At 39.9% G+C, this 23,386-nt stretch overlaps 1 protein-coding gene across 11 annotated transcripts in view; it reads right to left on the reverse strand.

Annotated features, from left to right (window-relative positions):
* Nucleotides 1-4,298: 4,298 nt before the first annotated feature.
* HINT3 (histidine triad nucleotide-binding 3) overlaps nt 4,299-23,386 on the reverse strand; it is a 94,571-nt gene continuing 75,483 nt past the window's right edge. For 2 of the 11 annotated variants that reach the window (XM_087687832.1, XM_087687833.1), the window contains one exon: nt 5,373-6,246. In XM_087687832.1, the coding sequence (XP_087543958.1) occupies nt 6,157-6,246 (90 nt within the window). In that variant the 3' untranslated portion in view covers nt 5,373-6,156. Of the gene's footprint in view, nt 4,586-5,358; nt 6,247-13,585; nt 13,778-23,386 lie in introns of those variants that run through there. The other 9 variants (XM_087687836.1, XM_087687834.1, XR_015692369.1 and 6 more) reach the window with 9 other exon arrangements.

A 23,386-nucleotide genomic window follows, 5' to 3' on the forward strand; every position in this document is an offset into this window, starting at 1 on the left:
ATTAACAATGTCATGCCATGGGTCAACAAAAACAAAAAATAGAGACAAATTCCTCACTTCATATAATGGGTTAGGAATTTTCAAATCCATGGTGTTTGTAGGCAAGACTTTAGACTAATACTTAGAACTTTATGAAAAATTGTTTTTAGGACTTTAAAACTATTCATTAACCCTTTAAAACAATTATGGCATCAATGTGTCATCATGAAATTAAAAGGCAAAAGTTCTACTATCTAAATAATCTAATAACCTTATTGAGGTTACTAAGACATCTCCAAGTAAACTACTAAGCATGTTTATTGCCACTTTCAAGGAAAGTCAAAGTATTAAAGATACATAAGGACATGCTATTCAATGCAATAATTTTAACCTTCTAGATCAACTAAAAGACGAAGATACTTTGATTAATCAAGAGTTAATGACTAGATTATCTAGGAGAACCCAAGGTAACTTGAGGAGAGGACTTCTTATTTCAAGTGCATATGAAACATCCTAGAAAATAAAAAATAAAAATACTAATTATTATGGCAATAAACACCATATTAGAGTTATCACAAACCAAAGAGAAAATGCATGTTACAATGATCATGTAAGTATGAACTCCTCAACCAATGAAATTAATGGCCCATTTCAAAAGCAACAGTTTTGATGTTCAAAAACTATATGAAATCCATGTCTTGTAACTAAAATACTTTTGAGAAATCCATTGGTATTTCTAAACACATTAAAGGCTTCTAACCAGCATCGTCTAATTCCAACCCATATGAATACACTAAAATGTCATTTTTTATCAATGCTACTCCAACCATGTAAGAGCTATAGAAGTGTTTGCTAACTTATGACAATAAATTGCTACGGACTTTAATTTTAGATAGGTGATTGAGAAGGAAAAGATGCAACACATCAACTCATATTGATAGATAAAGATCTCAATTAGTATGCATAAGCTTGCCCCATATCAACAGTTGTATTCCTCTCACCCTAATTGAACTTATTTGCAAGTGGTTGTAATTTTGTGACTCTCAAAGCATGCAAATTATTGTCAAAAAGTTGCAAGCAACCCCGCATCCAAGGTTAAAATAGGGCCTTTAATTAAGACCAGCAACACAACACCAATTAAGGTCTTAGATAGTGTTAGGTAGAGAACTAAGAATAGATACATGGAAGTAAGAAATGAGAAAAGTAAAATGCGCATACAACACTATCTTTTAGGAGGTAGGAGGTGCATACAATATATTTATAATAAGAATTAGAATTAAAGGTTGTGCAATGCACACTAATGGTCAAGAACCAGGTTTAGAATCTATTTCTTTCGAGAAGGGAGTGTGCATGTCACACGTGTGTGTGTGTGTGTGTGTGTGTGTGTGTGTGTGTGTGTGTGTGTGTGTGTGTGTGTGTGTGTGTGTGTGTGTGTGTGTGTGTGTGTGTGTGTGTGTGTGTGTGTGTGTGTGTGTGTGTGTGTGTGTGTGTGTGTGTGTGTGTGTGTGTGTGTGTGTGTGTGTGTGTGTGTGTGTGTGTGTGTGTGTGTGTGTTAATGTCATTAGTTGATTCTCAATATACAAAGGTTCGGTGCATGTCACAAAAGGTTGTATATGTGTGATACATTATCTAGTTCTCAGTTTTTGGCAAAGGTAGTGTCATTGCTTGCCAAGGAATGTGAATCATAAAAAGTTTTATATGTTAGATATGTGTGTGTGTGTGTGTGTGTGTGTGTGTGTGTGTGTGTGTGTGTGTGTGTGTGTGTGTTAATGCCATTAGCTAATTCTCAATATACAAAGGTTCGGTGCATGTCACAAAAGGTTGTATGTGTGTGATACATTATCTAGTTCTCAGTTTTTGGCAAAGGTAGTGTCATTGCTTGCCAAGGAATGTGAATCATAAAAAGTTTTATATGTTTGATGTGTGTGTGTGTGTGTGTGTGTGTGTGTGTGTGTGTGTGTGTGTGTGTGTGTGTGTGTGTGTGTGTGTGTGTGTGTGTGTGCATCAATGTGCGCACACATGCGCGTGTGTGTGCACATGTGCATGCGGCATCGCAAAATACCTCCAATGAGTTTTCCAATTCGCTCTACCAAAGTCATGGTTACACTTCAATATAGCATTCAAAAAAAGAATATAGACAATCTTTTCATGCAACCTAATAGACTTAATGATGTGGTGCTTATGCACAATCAAAGCATGCACATCAATAATCTACCACTAACATCGCCCGAATTACCTTGACAGCACAACATCCATTATCAAGCCTTGAAGCAACCATTAAGATTTGAAAAGACTATGCTCAACACAACATCCATTATCAAGCCTTGAAGTAGCCATTAAGATTTAAAAATACTATGTCCAAAAGCAAGCTTCTAAATAAGTATGAAGACTATTAGAGTCACATTTTCCGTAAGTGATGAGATATGTGTGTCCAATCAACAATGGAAGAACTCTATAACCGCTATAGTCAAGAGAATTTAAGTAAGCATATCCAACTGGTCATTCCTAGTACTGCATTGAGTGAATGCTTATAGCTAATGACAATGGATTTGTATGACCTTGCACTTATTGGTTAGTCAAAAGCTAAGATTTAACCATGATTAGATTTGGTTGTGTGTTCATCGCTAATCTAAGCAAAAGATTCTGCAATTGAACATTGAATTCGTAGTGGCCACTCATAATCACGATATGGGTTGATCATTGGAGGACCATAAAAAAATTTATACATTATTGGTACCACTCATAATTATGTCTACATGCATGTTGTTGAGAGTACACTTGTGTACACAAGGATTGCCATGGTGCAATGTTATCTTCCAATGCTCATCAAAGCCAATTGTCTCAGGCACTTGTTTCTTATTGTTATAATGTGGATCACTATCCAACTATAAGAGCTTGATAATATTTGTCGTGCCATGTGGATTATTGATGCCCTGCCTACAAAGACCTCTCTCTCTCTCTCTCTCTCTCTCTCTCTCTCTCTCTCTCTCTCTCTCTCTCTCTCTCTCTCTCTCTGTGTTTTTTACGCACACAAGTCCACTATTGCAAACTCTTTAAATAAAAGTAGTGTGCTCACCCAAGCAAAGCAACCACTTTCAAAGGTAATGGATTCAACAAAAGCGGGTGTGAGTTGACCAAGAGTGTAGTCACCACCGCTACAACCATAAAATAGCTTCATCAGGCATAATCTAAGTAGATCATGACATCAACAAGCAAGGATAATGAGGACCTGCTAGAAGTTGGAACACCAGTGTCTAGACTACATGAGGCCTAGGCTTCCCAAGGTGAGGACTTCAATGTTGTGCAAGCATGAGATCTTAATAGAAAATGTGATTGCAAAAGACTCGATGTTACTTTAACCAAATACTTTTTGAAAATGAGGGGCCCTAGGTAGTAAGGTTTGAGTCTAAGTTAATACATAAGGTTGATAGTCAAGCTATGAGGCTAGGTAAGTAAAGGTTAAGATCTTAGGCTACGTAAGTGTTGGCCCTAGTCCTCCAAAGGTGAAAGTCTATGTTAAGATATTAGGCTCCATGAGTGTAGACCCCAATCATCCAAAGATGAGAGTCTTAAGTATCCAAACCTTCCCTCAAGGTGGTGTTATCTAGAGACACTACCTTGAGGGTGAGATAATGCCTTCTTTCAATGAAAGTATCCAAAACTCTCCATCCATAAGTGCTACCTCATGGACCTAGGGGTTTAAAAGGTATTACTCCTAAAAATAAAGAGAGATTGTTTTGCATCCATAATAGATGAATGAATTCATGTAATTATCCATAATTAATTTACTAAATACTTAATTACTAATCATTAGCTAATTACTAGCTAGAGTACTTTAGTTAAATAAGAGTTTAGTTTAATTAGTATAGACACTTATTAGATAGTTATTGAATATGATAAGTTAATACCATACAACAAAACTATAGGTAATTAGAGTTAAGAGGTTAACATAACAATACCATTTCGCCAAATTGTTTAGTTAATCCTATCTAATTGAGTTGATAGATTAACATAATAACAATAATATGCATCATTTATGCAAAACTTAGCTAGGTAATAATAGTCCTATAAGTTTAGATCATTGTGCAATACTTAAGCATAATTAGTACTTAATATTCACTTAGTTAGTCATTAGTTTAGTTTAGTTAGCAACAATTGTGAATATCAATCTGACAATTTGTTTCATTGTTATGATTGCAAACTTGACTATATTAAAGGCAAAAGTACATTTGGAAATTGCGATAACTGCTAAGGTTGGCACTATTTTTCAAAATGTAGTTTTTTAAAGCTAAAACTTCTTTCCCATATTCATCAAGCCAATGAAGTGAAGAAAAATACAAATCCTTCTTGAATGCAAATGAGGGAATGGGATCTTTCCCCGTAATTGTTAAACAATGAAGAGACTCATGCTAGCTCTTCAACATACTACTTTGATAGCATCTTCTTATGCATTTATTTGTTGCTGCTACTTTTTTACAATATTACAAGTGTGCAACATAGTAAATTGTCAAACCTACTATATTTTATACTTTAGTGAAGTAGCTTGTTTGGATTTATATAATTTAAATGTTTCGTAAGGTACTCTTCTTTGGAAGAACACTTCAAGCTGCACAACACATTGCCGATTAAATATAATTGCCTCCAAAACCCTGAGTGCTCTTCATCTAATCAACAATTTGAAAATCACCTATTTAAAATCTAATAAAAATATATTTGACCATATACCCAAAAACATGTTAAAAGGTAAAGTATTTTGTTCACATGAAAATATTTTGATGCAAAAAATACATTTGATCATAACCAATATACTACCAAATGTCAATCTTGCTCAATCGCCTAGTAAAATGCAAGTGATGAATTGTTTGTCGCACAACTAGCTCCTTCATGTTACTCTTCGAATCTACCAAACTTGACAAGAGAGTAACCCAACCCTACATGGTATGCAATGGATTCATCCCAAACCATTTTTATTCTCTTTTTTCTTTTACTTTTCAAATTGACACACTCTTTCTCTCACTCATCTTGCATATGGGCCACCTATGGAGCATTGTTCCAATTGAATGTACCACATATGGCTCTCTCTCAACTTTGACTTTTTTAATAGATTCATCTCTAAAAAAATCAATGTATCCCAAACCTTCTCTTATTCTCTTTTCTTCTTTACTTTTTTTTAATTGTATAATAGATTCCTCTCTCTCTCTCTCTCTCTCTCTCTCTCTCATATTTTGCATACAATCAAAGCACCTCAAACATTTGATTATTACATCTTTCTCCTTGTTTATCTCTAAATTATGATGAGTTTTTGAGTTCATATGTATTAAATTGGAGCAATCTATACACACTATCTACGCTTACAAGCATTAATTAAGTGCTAGTATGCAAAACTTGAGTGATCCAAAGTACAAGTTGACTATATGTGGGTGTTTCAAATCATTATGAGGTAGTTCAATTGGTGTAAATATGGCCATTGCTCTTTAAAGCACTAAGTAATGAATCAAAAAGTTACTCGCATGAGTTTTGTGGGGTTAAAAAGCAAATGTGTCCACCATTGTATTACAAGAGCCCTAATGACCCATGCTTACATGAAGTTTAAGCTGTAGTATACAACTTCTAGGAAAGGTATTTGGTAGGTGGAGGGTTGGTGGGGGTTCCAAGCATCCTACTAATACATGCTTGTGCGAGTCCTAGGGCCAGGAGCCTAGTATAGTTTTTAAATATTTAAAAATGTCATATACCTCACTTGAATAAAAAGATCCAATAGGGTTACCATTAAATGTCAATCTATTGGCCCCTTTACTCTTAAAAACTTTCCCGCTAAGACTTTCAAACGAGACATGAAAGTCTATTCGGAGACATCTAATAAACAGGACTTGAAAACCATACAGCATTCTCCCATGGACCCTGATACATACATACATACATACATATATATATATATATATATATATTGGTGGGATTCCGTTCCCAATTATATCTGAAATCTCACACACCCGGTTTCACCTCAAATTTTTAATAACGTGAATTAAAAATCGACACATCAGAAAACCACTGCCAAAATAGATCAGTCGAAACAACTGAGGACAGTAGTGTTCAGATACAACAAACATGGCTTGTTATTAGCATGAAATCTCTCAAGAGCCAGACGACACACCATGTTTATGAATACCTTTTGTACAGTCAAATGTGCTTGCTTGCTAATTTGTGGCGAATCTGTTGGACAAGTACAGATGTTTCAGGGCCCATAGGTAGCTGCCTTCTGCTGCCGTCCTGCCCAGAAGAGCATGTGAAACTCAACAAACGAGAAAGTATAAAGATAACAGAACCACCACCACCACAACCAAGATAAACCAGATACACAGATGTTCTTCTCCTTATGAAACAGGAGATTGCACGACAAATATTCAGAACCAGAGTGACAGGCCAACCACCTAACGACTTCACACCGTAGGGCAAGCCTATAACCCACAAATGGCATTACCTTCAAACATGACAAGGGATGCGGTTTCTGCAAGGTAAACCTCAACCCGGCCAACCATTTATGATTACAAGAAAATCAATACCAACATTCTTGCCTTAACACAAAGCGGACTTGAAATACTCGATTGCTGCAGCACAATAGGTTTGTCGATACATCCAATCTTTGGAAACATGTAACTATAATCTTCAGTACTTGCAATACAACAACAGCACATGGGCTAGCAGTAATAGTCACAATTGAGACGCCATGCTTCCAAGCACATTTTTAAGAGCCTTTTTTGTAGGATTTGGAAATTTGAGTCAATGGTACTATAATTATTATATGTGGGCAACAATTAGGGAGCAAGCATTTTAGCATATTCATTATACTTACATCAGGGTCCACCATGAAGTGAAATATGTGTATAGGTGAACACAAATTAAGTCAGAGGGGTGAACATTATGCTGCTGAAAACTACTTACAAGCATTTTGCTACATTCATGAGTGCCTTATGGAATACCAGATTTAAAGAATTTGTACAGATGTAACAAAGACACTAGTCAAGTGGAACAGATTTTGGAATCAAGAAACAGACTTTCAAAAACAATTGTAGGTTATCTATGTGCAAACATTTGTATGACAGGTGACAAGGTGCATTGCATGCATAGGTTGTGGGCCTGTCAATGCATACAAACTCTATACAAGTGGCAGTGAGGATAATATTGACGGGTGTTAGGAATCCGGTTGTCTTTTCGGCTCTCAACAACTGAGCATGCGGCAGAGAGGGGTTGAGCATAACTAACCTTGTGTTTCAATAATCGAGAGGAGGTATGGATTGGGGGATGTTATAACCTAAGATGATAGGTATATTCTTGTTTCCCTATACACACAGGAGATGGGTCTCTACAACCATGCCACAACATGATATTGTTGTTAAGGTGAAAACTTTTAAAACTTTACGTGATAAGATGTTTGTGATTTCCAAACAAAATGCACCACACTCACTAGTTGGCACCTACCAGCTGCCAGCAAGAGTCAAAACATTCATCACCTCCATACTCAAGATCTTTCTGTGAACCCATGCATTGTCTCTAGACTCTCAACATGGCTGGCTGCAATGACCAACTGATTGGATGCAATTCGCAAGAGAATGGCAGAAATGAGCATGTTTCCCAAGCTGTGAAACTTTAGCATAAAACATATTGGAGACTATGTACAAGTTTGGTCGCCTAAAAATAGGCACTAATAGAGAACAGGCCACCCTAGATCTGAGAGAAAAGATTGATGACCTGCTAGAGGACTAGAAACTTGGTCTGACCTAAATGATGTCACATGGCACACGTGCCCATGATATGGGGCTGGAAACTGATGTACAACACCTGCTCTCAGTAACATATCGGGAAGGAAGCACCTAAATCAGCTGAGGGGCTATAAACAAACATATGTAGAAGGAAATAAGGGGCATACATGGTCCCCCTTTCACCAAAGAACAGCACAATCATAGAGGTCTGGATAGAAAAGATCTCCAAGGCTGCTGATGCGCAATGCCTTCGAAAACATCCGCTACATTTGAAAGGTTGCGCAAGAGTGGAAGCACAAGCGAAAGTGAGAGAGAAGCAAGAGCTATGGAGTTCAAGTAAGAGAGAGCAAGATGATGTGTGGGAACTCAACAATCACAATGTGTGACATACCTTCCCTTATTCTATTGTCATTGAAAGAATAAAGAATAAAGTGAAATTGACGAGCAGTCACCACATGTAGTGTGATGTGTGGGAAGTGAGTACAAGTAAAGCTAGGCAGCTAGGCACAAGCGGCCTTTGACCCCCAACAACATTATCACAAGTCAAAATAATGTTCCCCCTACTTGGTCTCAAATAAAATCAGGTTCTTAGTAAAAGCAATGGCACCCTATCTGTAGAATATGGAAGTAGCTTGACCCTAGAAGTTCCTTGACTCCTAAAGAAGTTGGTGAAGGTAGTACAACTCTAGGATAGCATAATTAAAGGCCTAGTAATCCACCTCCACTTGCAGTGATAGGCTCCCTCAGATTCAGATTGGGCCAACAAACAAGTCTAAAGGTGAGTGCAAAGCAATTATGAGGCATTTTTTTAAGTATCTACATGAATCTAAGGATGGGACAAGACACACTGATTAGCTCAACAAGAAAGGAATGAGTAAGTTTTCTGCCCTAGGGAAATTTCTGGGCCTTAGCTGCTGTAGGTTTCTAGTTTCTTGTGCTAGGGTTTTCCTATCAATTAGCTAAGGTTTACCTAGTACTGCAACAACTATAAGCAACTTTGAATTTTCAGTGTAGACACATAATAGTTTGACTCAAAGCTTTAAGGCCTGATATTTTGGGTTAAGAAATAGGTGTAGCTGACCTCGCCTTGATAGTATGAAGGTGCAATTGGCCAGCATTCAAGGTCACATGGTCATCCAAGACAATGGAAAGCGAGAGTTTGTATCAAGGTGTCATCAGGGCAGCCTGAATTGAACACATTGGCATGGATGGTAAACTTACAACGTGTTGGTCTTGATAAAGAGGACTAGAGTCCATGTGAACTAAGGCTAAAACCCTCCGGAACTATAAAGCATATGAAAGGGGGCTTGGGCTTTTTATATAAGCCTTAAAAATTGGTTTATAAAGCTAAAAGCTTAAAAATATAAAAACCGAAGCTTTTTAAGCTTTTCGTTTTTTACTTTTTTGAGGTTGCAAAATCAAGACAAAGCCCTAAATGGCTCAATGAACACAAAGCACATGTTTTTTGAAGCCACAATGGGCCATAGTGATGAAAAGCGAAGCCATAGTTACCTCCTAAAGAGAAGTGCGCATCATCTTCAAAGGCTATTTTCAGGCCACGAGGCTTTTTTGGGAGACTTCAATGCCTTCTATCATGCTATGAGCTGCCCATAAGAAGGTAATATGTTGTGATTGTTGGGAGGTTTGGATTGCCCATACGAAGGTTGTCGGGTGGTGGTTGTGTTTGTACTAGTGTGCATGTTGACATGGAAAGAATGATATGGTGAGTGGTTGGGTGCCAAAGCACTGAAGATGCTGAGAGCGACTGGACGCCAACTTGGACATGGACGTAGAAGACTAAGACCTCATGGAGAAGCAAAAGGTGAAGACCCATTAAAGCGACAAAGCTGACAAAGGACAAAAGGTAGTGGCTGCTAGCTGTACTCAGAACGACTGGATGCGACATATAGTAGTAAAAGACTTGCTGAGTTAAATTATCATTAGCCTTAATTAAAGTCCCCAAAACTCAAGTTAAATAATGAATTTTAACCATTTCTTTTAAAAAGACGCGGTTCAAGAGAGTTTCAATTTCCCACATGTAAACCCTGATTTGGAAGGCCCCAAACCTTCTATAAATGGACAACCTACCCTCCCACTCAGTCCAATCTCGTTTTTGCACGTTTTATGTGCTAAACCTTCACTGCCCACACCCCATTCTTCATGGAGGACATCTCAACCAAAGCTGCTCCACGCTCTCTACACATATCTCGCACCTAATTCAAGCCTTCCCTTCGTAGTCTTCAGCTCCTACTGCTGCTGCTAGCTATCACCCACACCCAGGAGGCTGCATTTATAGTCTTGCAGCATGTTTTAGGTTGCATTTGCTGCATCTTCACCATGCGGCCCCACACACAAGCTGCATTTTGACCCTGGAGGCTATGTTTAATCTTCACAACTGTTGCCATAATCATTTTTCTATGTTTTGACCTTCCTCGTGTCATACTGCTTGTCACCTTTATCCTAAAAGCTGCATTAACAATTTCTCTCTCTCCTCTAGCTATCTGGCGTAGATCCGGCATCCAGGTTGCTAGGTTTGCTGTTGCCAAAAAATCTTCGAAGGCTGCCTTGCTCCGTTTCGAGATGCATTAGAGTACAACATATTCTCAAACTCATTATCTCTACCTCAAGCCTTACAACACAAGAGTTCAAGGATCAGTATTCATTCACTGTATAATGTGTTTGTTGTATGAGCATTGTATTATTCAGATTCATTCATTCTAAATTATTCTCTATGTTCATTGTCTCTAAGTTAGCCCAACTCTATTTGTGTTCTATTATCAGTTTGTGCTTTATTGTACAATTGTGTTTATGTCTTTGTATTAAGGTATTTCTTTATATAGTATCAAAGCTAGGTACTCTTGGAAGAATCCTAGGCTTTTGATCTAAAAGCTCTCCACAAAAGTAGAAACAATAGGAGAGCAAGTTGACTTTGAACACTATATCACCGCTTCATTATTCCGAGCCAAATCCATCGAGAAACGAGCAAGAGTAGGTCTCATAGCTTGCTCCGCAAGGTTCTGACATGGCCAAAGAGACATTGAACTACCATGGAGTCCAAAGACCCTAAGAGATATCACGAGCTAAGTATGGCCTCATTCTTATGTATTGAGCTCAACAACAACTTGAGTAAATTTCAGTTTTCCCCTTTAGACTTGGTGTACCGGTCTAATGATTTTGAACAAAGAAGGAAAGCTCCACAAGGGATTCTTATGTATTGAGCTCAACAGCAACTTAAAAGCTGAACAACTTCTTGAAGGTAAATTTCAGTTTTTCCCTTTATACTTGATGCACCGCTCTAATGATTTTGAACGAAGGAGGAAAGCTCCACAAGGGACTGGCCATCCTATCGTGCAAACGGGCATCGAGTACAAACAATTCATCTCTCTACCTCTCTCATCTACATCCATACCATTCACTTCTCTACCTCTTTCATCTATGGCATTCACATCTCTACCCTACTTACTCCCATGCCAAGTACACAATTTCATACTTCTCAATCTTTTGATTTCACTTCCTCTTTTCTGCAAGATTTTGGTGATTCTCATGAAAAAGGAACCATGCAATCCAGGTACTAGTTTCTTAGTCTTGAAGAAGACATAGTTTTGTTTTTGAACTCTAAGAAAGGAGAAGAGTACAAAAGGTTAATTAGCCCACCTGTAAGTTTTCTCCCTTCTTTTCCTTCAAATTCTTCATCCCAAGGTCATTTGAAGTAGGCAAATCATCTCTTTCTTCATTTCGATTCAACACATTTATTCGACACAGGGAACCTAAAACATTTCCCTATGACTCCCATCTCGAACATTTTCATCTCCCAAGCCCTGTAGCTGAGATAGTCTGCATTGGAAACAACTCTTAGATCAAGATTTAAGCTCACGATCACATCGGGTTTGCCACTAACCAAGGCCTGGATCTTGCTACACCTGATAATATATACTATGTCTCTCAGCTATGTTGATTGCTAGGAGAGCTCATGATGAGTTGGATACTTTGAAGAATTAGCTTAAGAAGAACTTTGAGATAAAGGACATGAGGCAAGCCTCACATATTCTTGGTAAAATCATCACGCGCGATGGCTCTAAGGGGCTCCTTTACTTGTCATAGCAAAAGTACTTACAAATAATGCTTAAGCGATTCCATATACAAAACGTTAAGCCTATTGGCTATGCTTTACCTTCCCACGTGAACATCAATCAAGTTTGAATTAATTCTTAATCATATCTTAACTAGATTAAAAGAGGAAAAAATAACCATCTTATTGATTGCTCATTTTCTCTAATTTTAAGGCCAAATTAACATTAATTAATTGTGATAACTTTCTCTTTTCTCACTCTTCCTTTTATTTTCATATTTAATAATCTCACTCCCAAATATTTCGGCTAAGATATTGATAATCACACCACATTTCCTTGTTATGATCCCTAGACGCCGATTAATAAGTCTTAATTACATTTTGTTTTTGCACTAAAAATTTTCTAATTCTTTCACTTTTCTAGATTCTCTCTAGGTTCTACATATTCTTTTATTATTTTATTTACTGATTCACTTACTTCTTGCTCGCGTCTCAACATTCTTCTACTCTATGTTTGTCCATGCCATTGGAAAAAGCTTGAGACATCATTTCCATTGGCATTGTTAATAGTTTAAAAAGTCTTACTATAACCAATCTTCCTTCTCGAATAGGGTGGTAAATAACCTGATTAAGCACTATTTACAGCAATTAACAAATTCACAAAACTGAAAAGTACACTTTACCATACAATCTTGGACATTGGACACCCTATTGGCCTCAAAACTGGTACCCCTTTCGGTATTTATTTAACTTAATTAAAAAAGAAGTTGATGTACAATGAGATTCTCCCAATCCCTTTCGGTATTCCAACTTCCCCTGCTATTCAAAATGACCAACAAGTATTTTATCTGATTTTGATTCCAGCAATCAATTGGCCTTCACCCGCTTTGCTGGAGATGGAAAATGCCCCAAATTCAATTATTTGCTGGTCCCTCCACTTGAATAGGTTAAAAACAGCTTCAACCTATTGAAAGTCTTGGAACTTCCAATTTTTGGCATGCTTCTCGAGGCTGCTGCTACACCCTATTTTTTGTTGGCAGATTAGGGTTTATGGCAGAGAAATTTAAAATTTCTCAACCTCTAGTATTTTTAATGCTGCAATCTTTGGAGCAAGGCTATAGAAAGGCTAGAAGATGAGAGAAAATGCCAAGGAGAGAGAAAATTCAGACTTTCTTCTTGCGAAGAACTAAAGAAAATCTCTCATTTACTGCTGTTGCCCTATCTCAACAGCTTGTAGACGCAAAGAATTGAAGAAAATGAGTCATTTACTACTATTGCTTTGTCTCAACAGCCTGTAGATGTTGTCGTCTGCTGTTGATTGATCTTCAACTATACCTAACTACCTCAGAAGGTCCTCCAATGGCTGCAAATCAGACCAGTAACATATCCTCACTCTCTCTTGTAGGCTGAATACACTAAAAATACCTCTCTCCAACCTCTAAAGACGTTTTTCGATCTTGCATGGGCATTTTCGACAAGTGGCAGCCTTCCCGAATGGTTTTTTCAACATTATCCATAATTAAATATTAAAAATTAATCTAATAATTATTTCAGTGCCCTGAAAAATAATCAGATTGGCCGATAATTAAATTGGCTAGGCAACTTTCATTCCCGAGTCTCTCTACGCTATCTTTGACCATCACATCAATGTTAAATACTATTAAACGTCACTTCTTTAATGTCACCAACTGACACTTATGGCCAAATGAATGACCTAGACCAACAACTCGCACCATATGCAACCAAGTACATGTGCGGCAAAACTTATAGAAACTTTTACCTTTGACATCTCGTGATTTTCTCGGGTCCGAAGATCGTAAATTTACTCTAACCCCACTTGCACCTCACATGTGCAACATTTACTTAACCATGCGATTAAAATTAATCCACATGTTAAGTGAGGTTTCAAAAATACATGTTCTCATGATGAGAGTCATCCCCTTAAAAATCCTTGCAATCGTCCACGATTGAACTGTCAAATGCATCAAAAGAAAAATAGTGAATTGGAATTTCCACAAGGCATCATAGTTAACACAATATTGTACACTGTTGCTCAGCCATTCCATATGCCAATTACCAACCAATTATAATATACTATAAGACTCGCAAAGAATCTTATAAAAAAACATTGTCAGATTATCATGTGACATGTCTATTTCTCATGAGCTCAAGTCATCTAGCAAAACCAAACCATAGCATAGCATAAACCATGGCCAAAACATCAATGGCATCATAACATATGCTATTGTCCATGGAACTAGATGTAAACCATTGAAAACTAAGCATAATCTGATCATAAATTGATCATGTACTAATCTAAAAACTAATCACAAACTGCTGCAAATGTGACTCCAAACTGATCACAAGCTCATTCCAAAAACTAACCAGCAATCAATGCAAAACTGATGCAAAACTAATCCAAAAAGTGACCATAAATAGTTCTCAAGCTAATCAAAAACTAAGCTGAAACTTATCAGAATTTGTCTTAAAATTGAGGCAAAATTCATGTCAAATTGATTATAAGTTGATGCAAAAGTATAGTTCCAGTGCCTAGATGAAACTCACTCATCTGCATACACCTCATAGTGACTAGTACACTAAGTAGTGACCTCATGGCAAACATGCTGTCAGTGCAATACCTTGGATACATGCTGAATACATCCAAGATTCACTACATACAAGAGCTGTCTATAACTGGAGGAGTAAAAGCATGAAAAATCATGCTTCCATCAAAATATCCTGGCTGCCCCATCATAGCATATATGCCAGACTGTCCAAAATCCATTGGATTGGCACTTGCATGATGGCCTTGCATTTGCATTCCTTGCCCTGTAGGTACTAACTGTTTTATTTTATTAGCGTCTTTGGGAGCTAATAAATGAAGAGTTTGGTATTATTTTCAGTGCATCTTGTTGTCCTGAAGACGTAGAAGACGTCTTCTTCTTGCCTTTGCTATCCTTCTTTGGAGCATTCAAAAATCAGATAAATTGAGGATCCTTTTGTAAAGAAATACTTTGACACAGAAATACAAATAACAATCGTACGACAAAGCACAGAGTAATAAAAGAACTCAGTTAGGGTTAGGGTAACTCATAGACAATGAACACAGAAAATAACTCAAGTGATATAACTGTTGAATATACAATGCGCATGCAGCAAACACACTATGTAGTGAATGAATATTAAACCTCGAATTTCACACAGAAATACAAATAACAATCGAACGACAAAGCACAGAGTGATAGAAGAACTCAGTTAGGGTTAGGATAACTCGAAGACAATGAACACAGAAAATAACTAAAGTAATATAACAGTTCAATATACAATACTCATGCAGCAAACACACTATGTAGTGAATGAATACTAAACCTCAAACTCATGTATCTCAAGGATCAAGGTAGGGGTAATGAGTTGGAGAGTGTGTCGTACTCTAAACGGATCCCTGATCGCAGCAAGGCAACCTCCGAATATCGAACACCAACAAACGCAACAGTGAAAAATTGAACCTGATGCAGACGACAATAAGCAGAGAGAAAGACTAAAAACACAAGCAGGACAACCTACAAGAGACAACAAGCTGTCAAACACAGACTAGACAGCCTTGCGACAGCCTGCAGAAGCTGGGCAACACCTGGAGGAGAGAGAAAACTACCAAACAAAGGCTGCAAATGATGTGGCAGGCAGTACGGTAGTAGGTCTGTGCAGGATTAGCAGTCGCCTAGCTAGGATCAGCTCCAAACTGCGAGAAGAGGGCTGGAAATCAGATACCAACTAATTTAGACAGCAATGTACAACTTCGGCTGAGATGTACTCCACAAACGGATTGTGGGCAAGCAATAAGCTGAAACACTAGAAATCTATAAAAACGAGATTATTTGAATGGAGGGCAGTATACGTATTTATAGAAGTTTGGGCCTTCCAAGTGGATTTGTGCTTATGAGACACAGAAACTCTCTAGGATTGTGTTTCTTTTAAATAAACAAGGTTTCTTCATTAATTAAGCAAGTTTTAGGGCTGTTTAAGTAAAGTTAATGAATTTTTAGCTCAACAACCCCTCTCAGACCCAACAACGGTACCACGAGAAAGATCTTTTATCCCAAGGCGTCCCACCCTAAAGCAACCAAAGCATTGGATAAAGGGTGCACGTCGCTTGCCCAATGGCCTACTAAGACTACAAAGACAATGGTTATCTTACCAAGGGAGCCCAAGTAATCACCCCAAAGAGGACAGGGCATCAAATAAAGGGTGCACGTCAGTTACCTAGTGGCCTACCAAGCCCTACAAAGACGAGGAATCAGCTATGGAACTTTTTTTTTAATCTCATAGGTTTAGCATTAAGTATGGAGTTCAAATCTATTTCCGTCCTATTGAGTATCCGTGCTCCAAACAGGAGAGTAATAAAGGATAGTCAGACCCAAGACCTTCACAAAGTAAGCATACTATCCCTACCATTACTAGGTGTCGGTAAAGAAGGAAAATGGTTGTGGGTATAGTAAATATGTGAAGCAAGCAAGACAAGCAAAGCAAGCAAGCAAGCTAAGAAAAAACTGTCTTGGAGATTGCCATGGATAATGCCACGAATATGGCGAATCCAAAGTTGACCAATCCAAAAGACCGAAAAGAGATAAATGCGCACAAATGCATGTTTACATAAACAAAATGTCAATGCATGGAATAATGCAAAGGGTAATGCAAGATGTTATGCCCACGCAAGATACAATGCAACAGTGCCACTTGGACAATGCCCTTGCAAGGAATTGTTCACTTGCCGAAGTGTCCTTTTACAATCATGTCATCCTGACAATGCAGATAAAGTTACAAGTGTCCATAATACAATACAGAAGAATAAATAAATGAATGTCTAAAAAGTTGTAAGCAACATCACTGTCACTGGCAAGAGTAAAAGCCGCCCCCTCTCAAACTGGAAGGGAAAGCAACAGGGAAGCACCCTCTCCTCGTCAAGCTGAAGAAGTAGAGGAGGGCGTACCCAAACCAATCTTGGGTAACATGTACTGAAGAACCTGCTGGTTGACCGCTTTGATCAAAATATTTACAAAATTGTCAGATGTAGATACAAACTCTAGGCGGATAGTGCCTAGCTCAACCTGCTCTCTGAAAAAATGAAAGTGAACTCCCACATGCCGCGTCCATGGTGTAATGATCAGATTGCCAACAACAGCAATGGCACTCTGGTTGTCGTAGTAGACAATGGTGGGAGAGTCGCATGAAAAATGAAGTGCCGCCAATAAACTGCTCAGGTAGATGGCCTTGATGGTACCATTGAAGAGAGCCCAGTACTCAATTTCGGCTATGGAAACCACCACCGTCTTCTACTTATGGCTTGACCAAGAAATAGGAGCCGTACCCAAGATAGAGAGAGAGCCGCCATGGGAATGTTGGGTGTCCGGATCTCCTATCCAATTTGAATTAGTGTACCCCTACAAACATAAACAGAACTATATATCATACTATAAGAATAAGTACACCGTAAATAATGCAACACAAGAAGTCATGCAATCCAATGTGATATCCTAGGTGCTGTCAAATACTAACTAAGTATGCTAACTGAGTAAGCTAAATATGGCCTAGTATGAATTAACTAAAGAAGTTTTTCTACAACAAAGTGATAGGTATATGCGTTGAAGAGCTGTCCTAGGGTATCCTTCGATAAGTGGACAATAGAATCAAGAGGCGTGTGTATAAAGGCACGACACCCGAAGACTCTAAAGTGGGAAATGACAGGCCAAGAGCCAAAAAATGCCTCATAGAGGTCTTCTGAAAAAGAGCCGTAGTCGGGTACCGGTTGAGAATGTACATCAAAGTGTTAACAGCCTCAATCCAAAGGCGCTCATGAAGCTCTAGTACGAACAGCATAGAGCGTGTCATTTCCATGATTGTCCGGTTCCTACGCTCTAAAACTCCATTCTAAGAGGGGAAGTTAGTAGAGGTGAGCTGGTGTGAGATGCCATGCTTTAGTAGAAACTCGGAAAACTCGTGGAAGATAAACTCACCACCGCTATCACTCCTCATGCAACCAACACGACCTCCAATTTGGTTATGAACCAGTAGCACCCAAGCAGAAAAATATGTAAAAGCATCCGACTTATACTTAAGAAAGTACACCCACATTTTTCTAGAATGATCATCCACTATCAAAAAGAAATACATCGTGCCATTCAAGGCGGCAGTGGATGTCGGCCCACAAAGATCAACATGAATTAATCTAAGAGGCTCCTCACGACAATGTGTGAACTGATGAGGGAATGGGATACAATGCTGCTTTCCGAGCTGATAAGCTTTACAGACATTGCAAGCTAGCTTTAGGCGAGGAAGGCCCTCAACCAACTAACGGCGAGATAACTCATAAAGGGAGTCATAATCAATATACCCTAAGCGAAAGTGCCAAAGACGCTCATTGTTCGTAGGCTCCCAAGATGTGGCTAATGCCTGGATGCTATGGAACATGGAGCCCTAAGCTATCAGCTCGGTCAAAAAGTGAGTCATGTGGTAAAGGCAATTAGATAGTGCCTCACCGCGAGCAATAACTAAACCAGTCTGAAAGTCAAGGATCTCAACTATGGTCGCAGTAAAGAAAACTGCTTGTCCCTGTTGAGAAACCCTTCACTCGCAGTTTGCATTTTTGCGTTTCTGCGTTTTGCGTTTAGGGTTTGCAGCCCCAAAAAGGAGCGCCACCCTAGACTAATTGTGTCTATTTATAGGCCACTCTCTCATTCATTCCTCATGGCTGATTCAATCAACCCATCACCTCTTCTCTCCGGCCTCTCCACTACTCTTATACCCCTTCAAGAGAACATTGCAATTCGTGATTCGTGACTGTCTTCATCATTTTCATGTGCTACTGTACCCTTGTTCCCTTGTATCACATTCACTTCACAATTCAAAACTTCATCATTCCATTCATCAAAGTTTCTTCTCTCTTCTCCATGTTTGCCAAGTTCACTCCGTGTTCCTCCCCACAAACCCTATTGTCTAGCTGATGCGTCATCTTTTGACAGCCCCAACCGGCAAAGGTGCTGAATAGAAAACAAGTTCACCCCAAGCTAGAAGACATGGTATACACTGTCTAGCGAAGCTAGATCCAAACCTTTGTCAGTAGCAAAACTGACGCTACCTTGAGCCTAAATCTTGACCAATAAGTTATTTCCTATGTGGACCCGCCTGGCTACAAGGGCTCATGTACGGAAAATGTTCTCTATAGAATCATATGATGTGTAGCTCCACTAACCACAATCCAAACAGGAGCTCAAGTGCTCGGCTGTGACGAGTGGGCCTCTACGGCAATAACCTTGTCAAGAGGTAACTCACACGTGGATGAGACTCGTATCTATTGTCTCTATGAAGACGATGTGGGCCTCTGCAAACCAGTGAGACAAGTCTTCTGGAGAACGTTGTCGACATAGATAGCTGAGGGGTGAAAGTATGAGTCTAACCTTTAAACTGCCCCTTGCAATCACCCTGCCTCCCCAACTGCGGGTTGCCCGATTGAAAGATAGTGGTCTAAGATTTAGATTTGGATTCTGTGCCACTCATCGTCAAAATGACGAGTCTTTTGACAATGTTGACAATACCTATTCTTTTTAGGTACATTCTACCACCCTTGTTTGAGTTGTGACTGGGAGTTTTCTTATGATTCCCTAGATTGATTTTATTTTTTATTTTAAGTGGAGGTTTGATTTTGTTTGCCCTTCCCTTATTGCATCCTTCTGAGAATGAGTAACAAGAGCCCTCTCTAAAGAAATATTCATATGAAATTGATCGAACAACAGTGCGTAATGCAACAGTTGACACTCAAATTCATAGAAAGTAGGCATGGTAGGCTTTGAAACTATACCTTTCACAAAATTGAAGTATTTCCTGGGGAGTTTGTTCAAAAACAATGTGACTTAATCGTCAGAGCAAGAGATGAAAATGGAAATAGCCAAGATGCAAGAGATGCTAAGACGACCAACGCATCCACACGTCCAATGCGTGTACTGTGGTGGCGGAAACCACTTGCCAGCCGAGTGTCAAGACCCCAGGTAATAACCTAGTGCTAATTGCGGTAGGTTTGGTCACGACGTTGCGCATTGTAGATTGCCTAGAAGACTTCCGTACTCACAACCATACGGTCAACCTTACCTAGTGAATAGACCGCAACAATTCTTCAGAAGAGAAGCTCCATTGGCCCTTCCTATCTAAAATGATGTTAAGCCGACTGTTCCTAGAATGGACATAAATTCTACTGGAACACCTAGACCGTCTAGTCTCTATGTGACCCATCCACCAAGTGACGCTCCAATCCACTACGTGAAAGAGCCAAATGAGGAAGAGACTTACGTATACCCTTATATCTCGCACGACGATGAGGGCAACGCAATCCTTATGGACTATCGACTAGTACTGGTAATGGCGTTAGGTAGGGAACGAGGTAGAGGCCTAGGAGGGCACACCCAAGAACGAATCATATGTTAGACTTGCGGTCACCTAGGACACGTCTCATCACACTATCCTGAAAGGAAGCAACAAAATAGAGACAAGGTTGACCTAAGGTGCCCTAAGTGCGGAATCACTCATCTCTTCGTTGATTGTCCAAAGCAAAAACCATCCTCAAGTTCGACTACCGTGCCATCCATCCCATTGGGGTTGTTCGGTGTCGAGAATCTCAATAGGAAGGCTACACCTATTCCATTGCATGTCATGACCCGTGCATAAACAAAACAGGCCGGCATATCACTACCAGGTCCTAGCAATCTTAACGCAGCCTCGATAGGAAAGAAGAGCCCTAGGCGAAGGAAGACAAAACCTGAAGCTAAAGTCACACTCAAAACTAATAAGAGTGCCAAAACGCTACTTGCTGGAAAGAAAGTCACTGATACTGAGGCAGAGACATCAGCCCCAAAGACGGCTGAAAAGAAAAATGCTAAGGTCGCGGAGTACCCCAACCCGAAGCACCAACTAGAGGCCATCGAGAAGGTGAAGGAGTGGGTAAAGGAGGCCCAAGAACACTTGAAACATGCTAAGCCCATCTTAGAGGACGAGATCGAGGATCTCTCCAGCATAAGCGCGCCAATCTCACCCCCTTGACTAAAATCGAGAGATGCGACTGCGCCACAAGTAGACCGCTTAGGCAAAGCCTTAACACTACGAGCCAACAAATCAGTCATGGCCATTGGCCAGGACAATCCGGAATAGAAGAAAGACAAGCAGCCAACGACCTTCTCACCACTCTAGTAACCACCCCTGTGACGCTAAGCCTTGGAGATCTACTTAGATAACATCCAACCCTATGGCAAGACTTGAAGCAATGGATTGAAGAATCACGAGAGCAAGCAGCTGCAGACCTACAAGAACATGATACAGAGACGCAAATACCAAGTTTGACGTTACACTCCATGCCTAAGTCCTTGCACGTTAATGCTTTTTGGAAAGACACCAAGATGCATGCGGTCTTAGCTCTAGGCGACACAACAAGGAAAGGGATTGTAGACACACGGGTAGGAGTTAGTGTACTGAGCCATGCACTGCTCCAGGCTTGGGGCAACCCACCTATCAAGACTGCTAGATTCAATGTTACATTAGCTAAGGGAATAAAAGTGAAGCCATTCAAGGTGCGAAGAAACTGGCCAGTGAAAATCAGAGGAGTCCTTAATTTAATAGTCATGAAGAAAGTGGACTACGATATCCTATTGGGCCGATCCTGGATGTACAATGCCAGAGTGATCGAAGATTGGGGGAATGGTCTTATCTTCCTTGGCAATAGAACAGAAGCGATAAGGGAGAAATGGACTCCTCAAAGACTACACCAGTCGACCTCGACGCCATTTCCGCGATGCTTATGGGTGATGCTCATATCAAGAAATCCTACGGGCCCCTGACTAAGTATATCCCATGTCCTGAAGACGAGCGAGATTGGATGCATGTCCTTGCTACCATCGACCTGCCGTTCTCGGACAATGAGGAGTACGAACAGGCCATTAAAATGATCGGCAAGCCCAAGGATACACCCTCGATACCGGTCTGCATGATGGCAGGAAATCTTCGCAAAAGACCCAACCCTGTCACTTTCCAAGTGCCAAACAACAAGAGGGAACTCCAGGAGATTTTAAGAGTATTTGATCGGCAAGCTAGCTCGCAATCTAGCAACAAATTTCAAGCCACTCCAAGATCTCTTAGATGAACCAAGACCAGGGTGCATGACCTAAACCTCATGTACAATTGGACCCTAGTCCCCGATCAAAGACACGAGACATACCAAGACCTAGGAGACGACGAGCAGTCAGACGAAGATACTTCCAATAACGAATACGAAGACTGCCACTCCTTCAGTAACAAGAGTGAGGGTGAGATAGATACCATAGAATACGACACTGAATAACAAGAGATAAAACAAATACGAGCAGACTCCAAGCCACAGAGAAATAACCTTTTAAGATAGAGCGAAGGGTCATGCGCATGGATTGTGACCGTGCTTGGTTGGAACATATAGGAGCCGTAGACTTCGAACAAGCAACCCTAACCCAACCAAGTACCACGCCGATGCTTGGAACAGAGTCACCCTCTGAGCTGCGACCACCGGGATAGACTACCGCTTCTAGCGAAGACACAGAGTTCGATTCTAAGTCGGAAGCAAGTTCAGAGAGCAATCCAGAAATGCCTAGGCCTTCCAAGACTAGACATAGCAAAGGGGACCTACCCATCCACCTGAGGCGCAGACGATTAAAGGAAAAAAGGGCAAAAACAACCTAAGGACCCACGAGCAGACGAACAACGAAAACCATAGGACCTCCCTAAGAGATTTACGAAGTTCAAGAAAAGTGATGTGTAAAGAAAAATACCCTAACACAGAAAGATAAACAAAAACCGTACCACAAAGCACAGACTGATAAAAAGAACACAGTTAGAGTTAGGCCTAGAGTAACTCAGAGACAATGAACACAGTGAATAAATGAAATGATATAACTACTAATAATACAATGCTCATACAGCAAACACACTATGCAGTGAATGAATACTAAACCTCTTACTCCTGTATCTCTAGGATCAGGGCAGGGATAATGAGCTGGAGAGAGTGTCATACTCTGAACGGATCCCAAATTACAGCAAGGCAACCTCCAGATGTCGAACACCATCAAACGCAGCAGTGAGAAGCTGGATCTGATGCAGACAGTAGTGAGGAGAGAGAAATACTAAAAACGGAGCCTACGAGAGAGAAATACTAAAAACGCAGGCAAGAGAGCCTGCAGGAGAGAGAAATACTAATAACGGAGCCTGCAAGAGAGAGAAAGACTGAAAATGCATGCAGGATAGCCTGCAGGAGAGAGAAAGACTGCAGCGACTGCAGACAGAAGAGAGAAAACTATCAGGGCGACAACTAGAGCCTACAAACGCAGCAGTTTGCTGGCATGGTAGACTGTACGACAGTAGTGCAGATGATTAGCAGTCAATCGCCAGGCAAAAACAGCAGCAATCAGCGTGTGGAGGGCTAGAAACAAGCGTCGGACTGTAGGGAATAGTGATGGACATCAAGGGCTGAGATGTCTTCCGTAACCGGGATGTGTGCAGCAAGCTAGTAACACCTGAA

The sequence above is a fragment of the Lygodium microphyllum genome, chromosome 11 (genome assembly GCF_053477565.2).
Source record: "Lygodium microphyllum isolate KBCC chromosome 11, Lygodium_microphyllum_v1.1.10, whole genome shotgun sequence".
Lineage (NCBI taxonomy): Eukaryota > Viridiplantae > Streptophyta > Polypodiopsida > Schizaeales > Lygodiaceae > Lygodium > Lygodium microphyllum.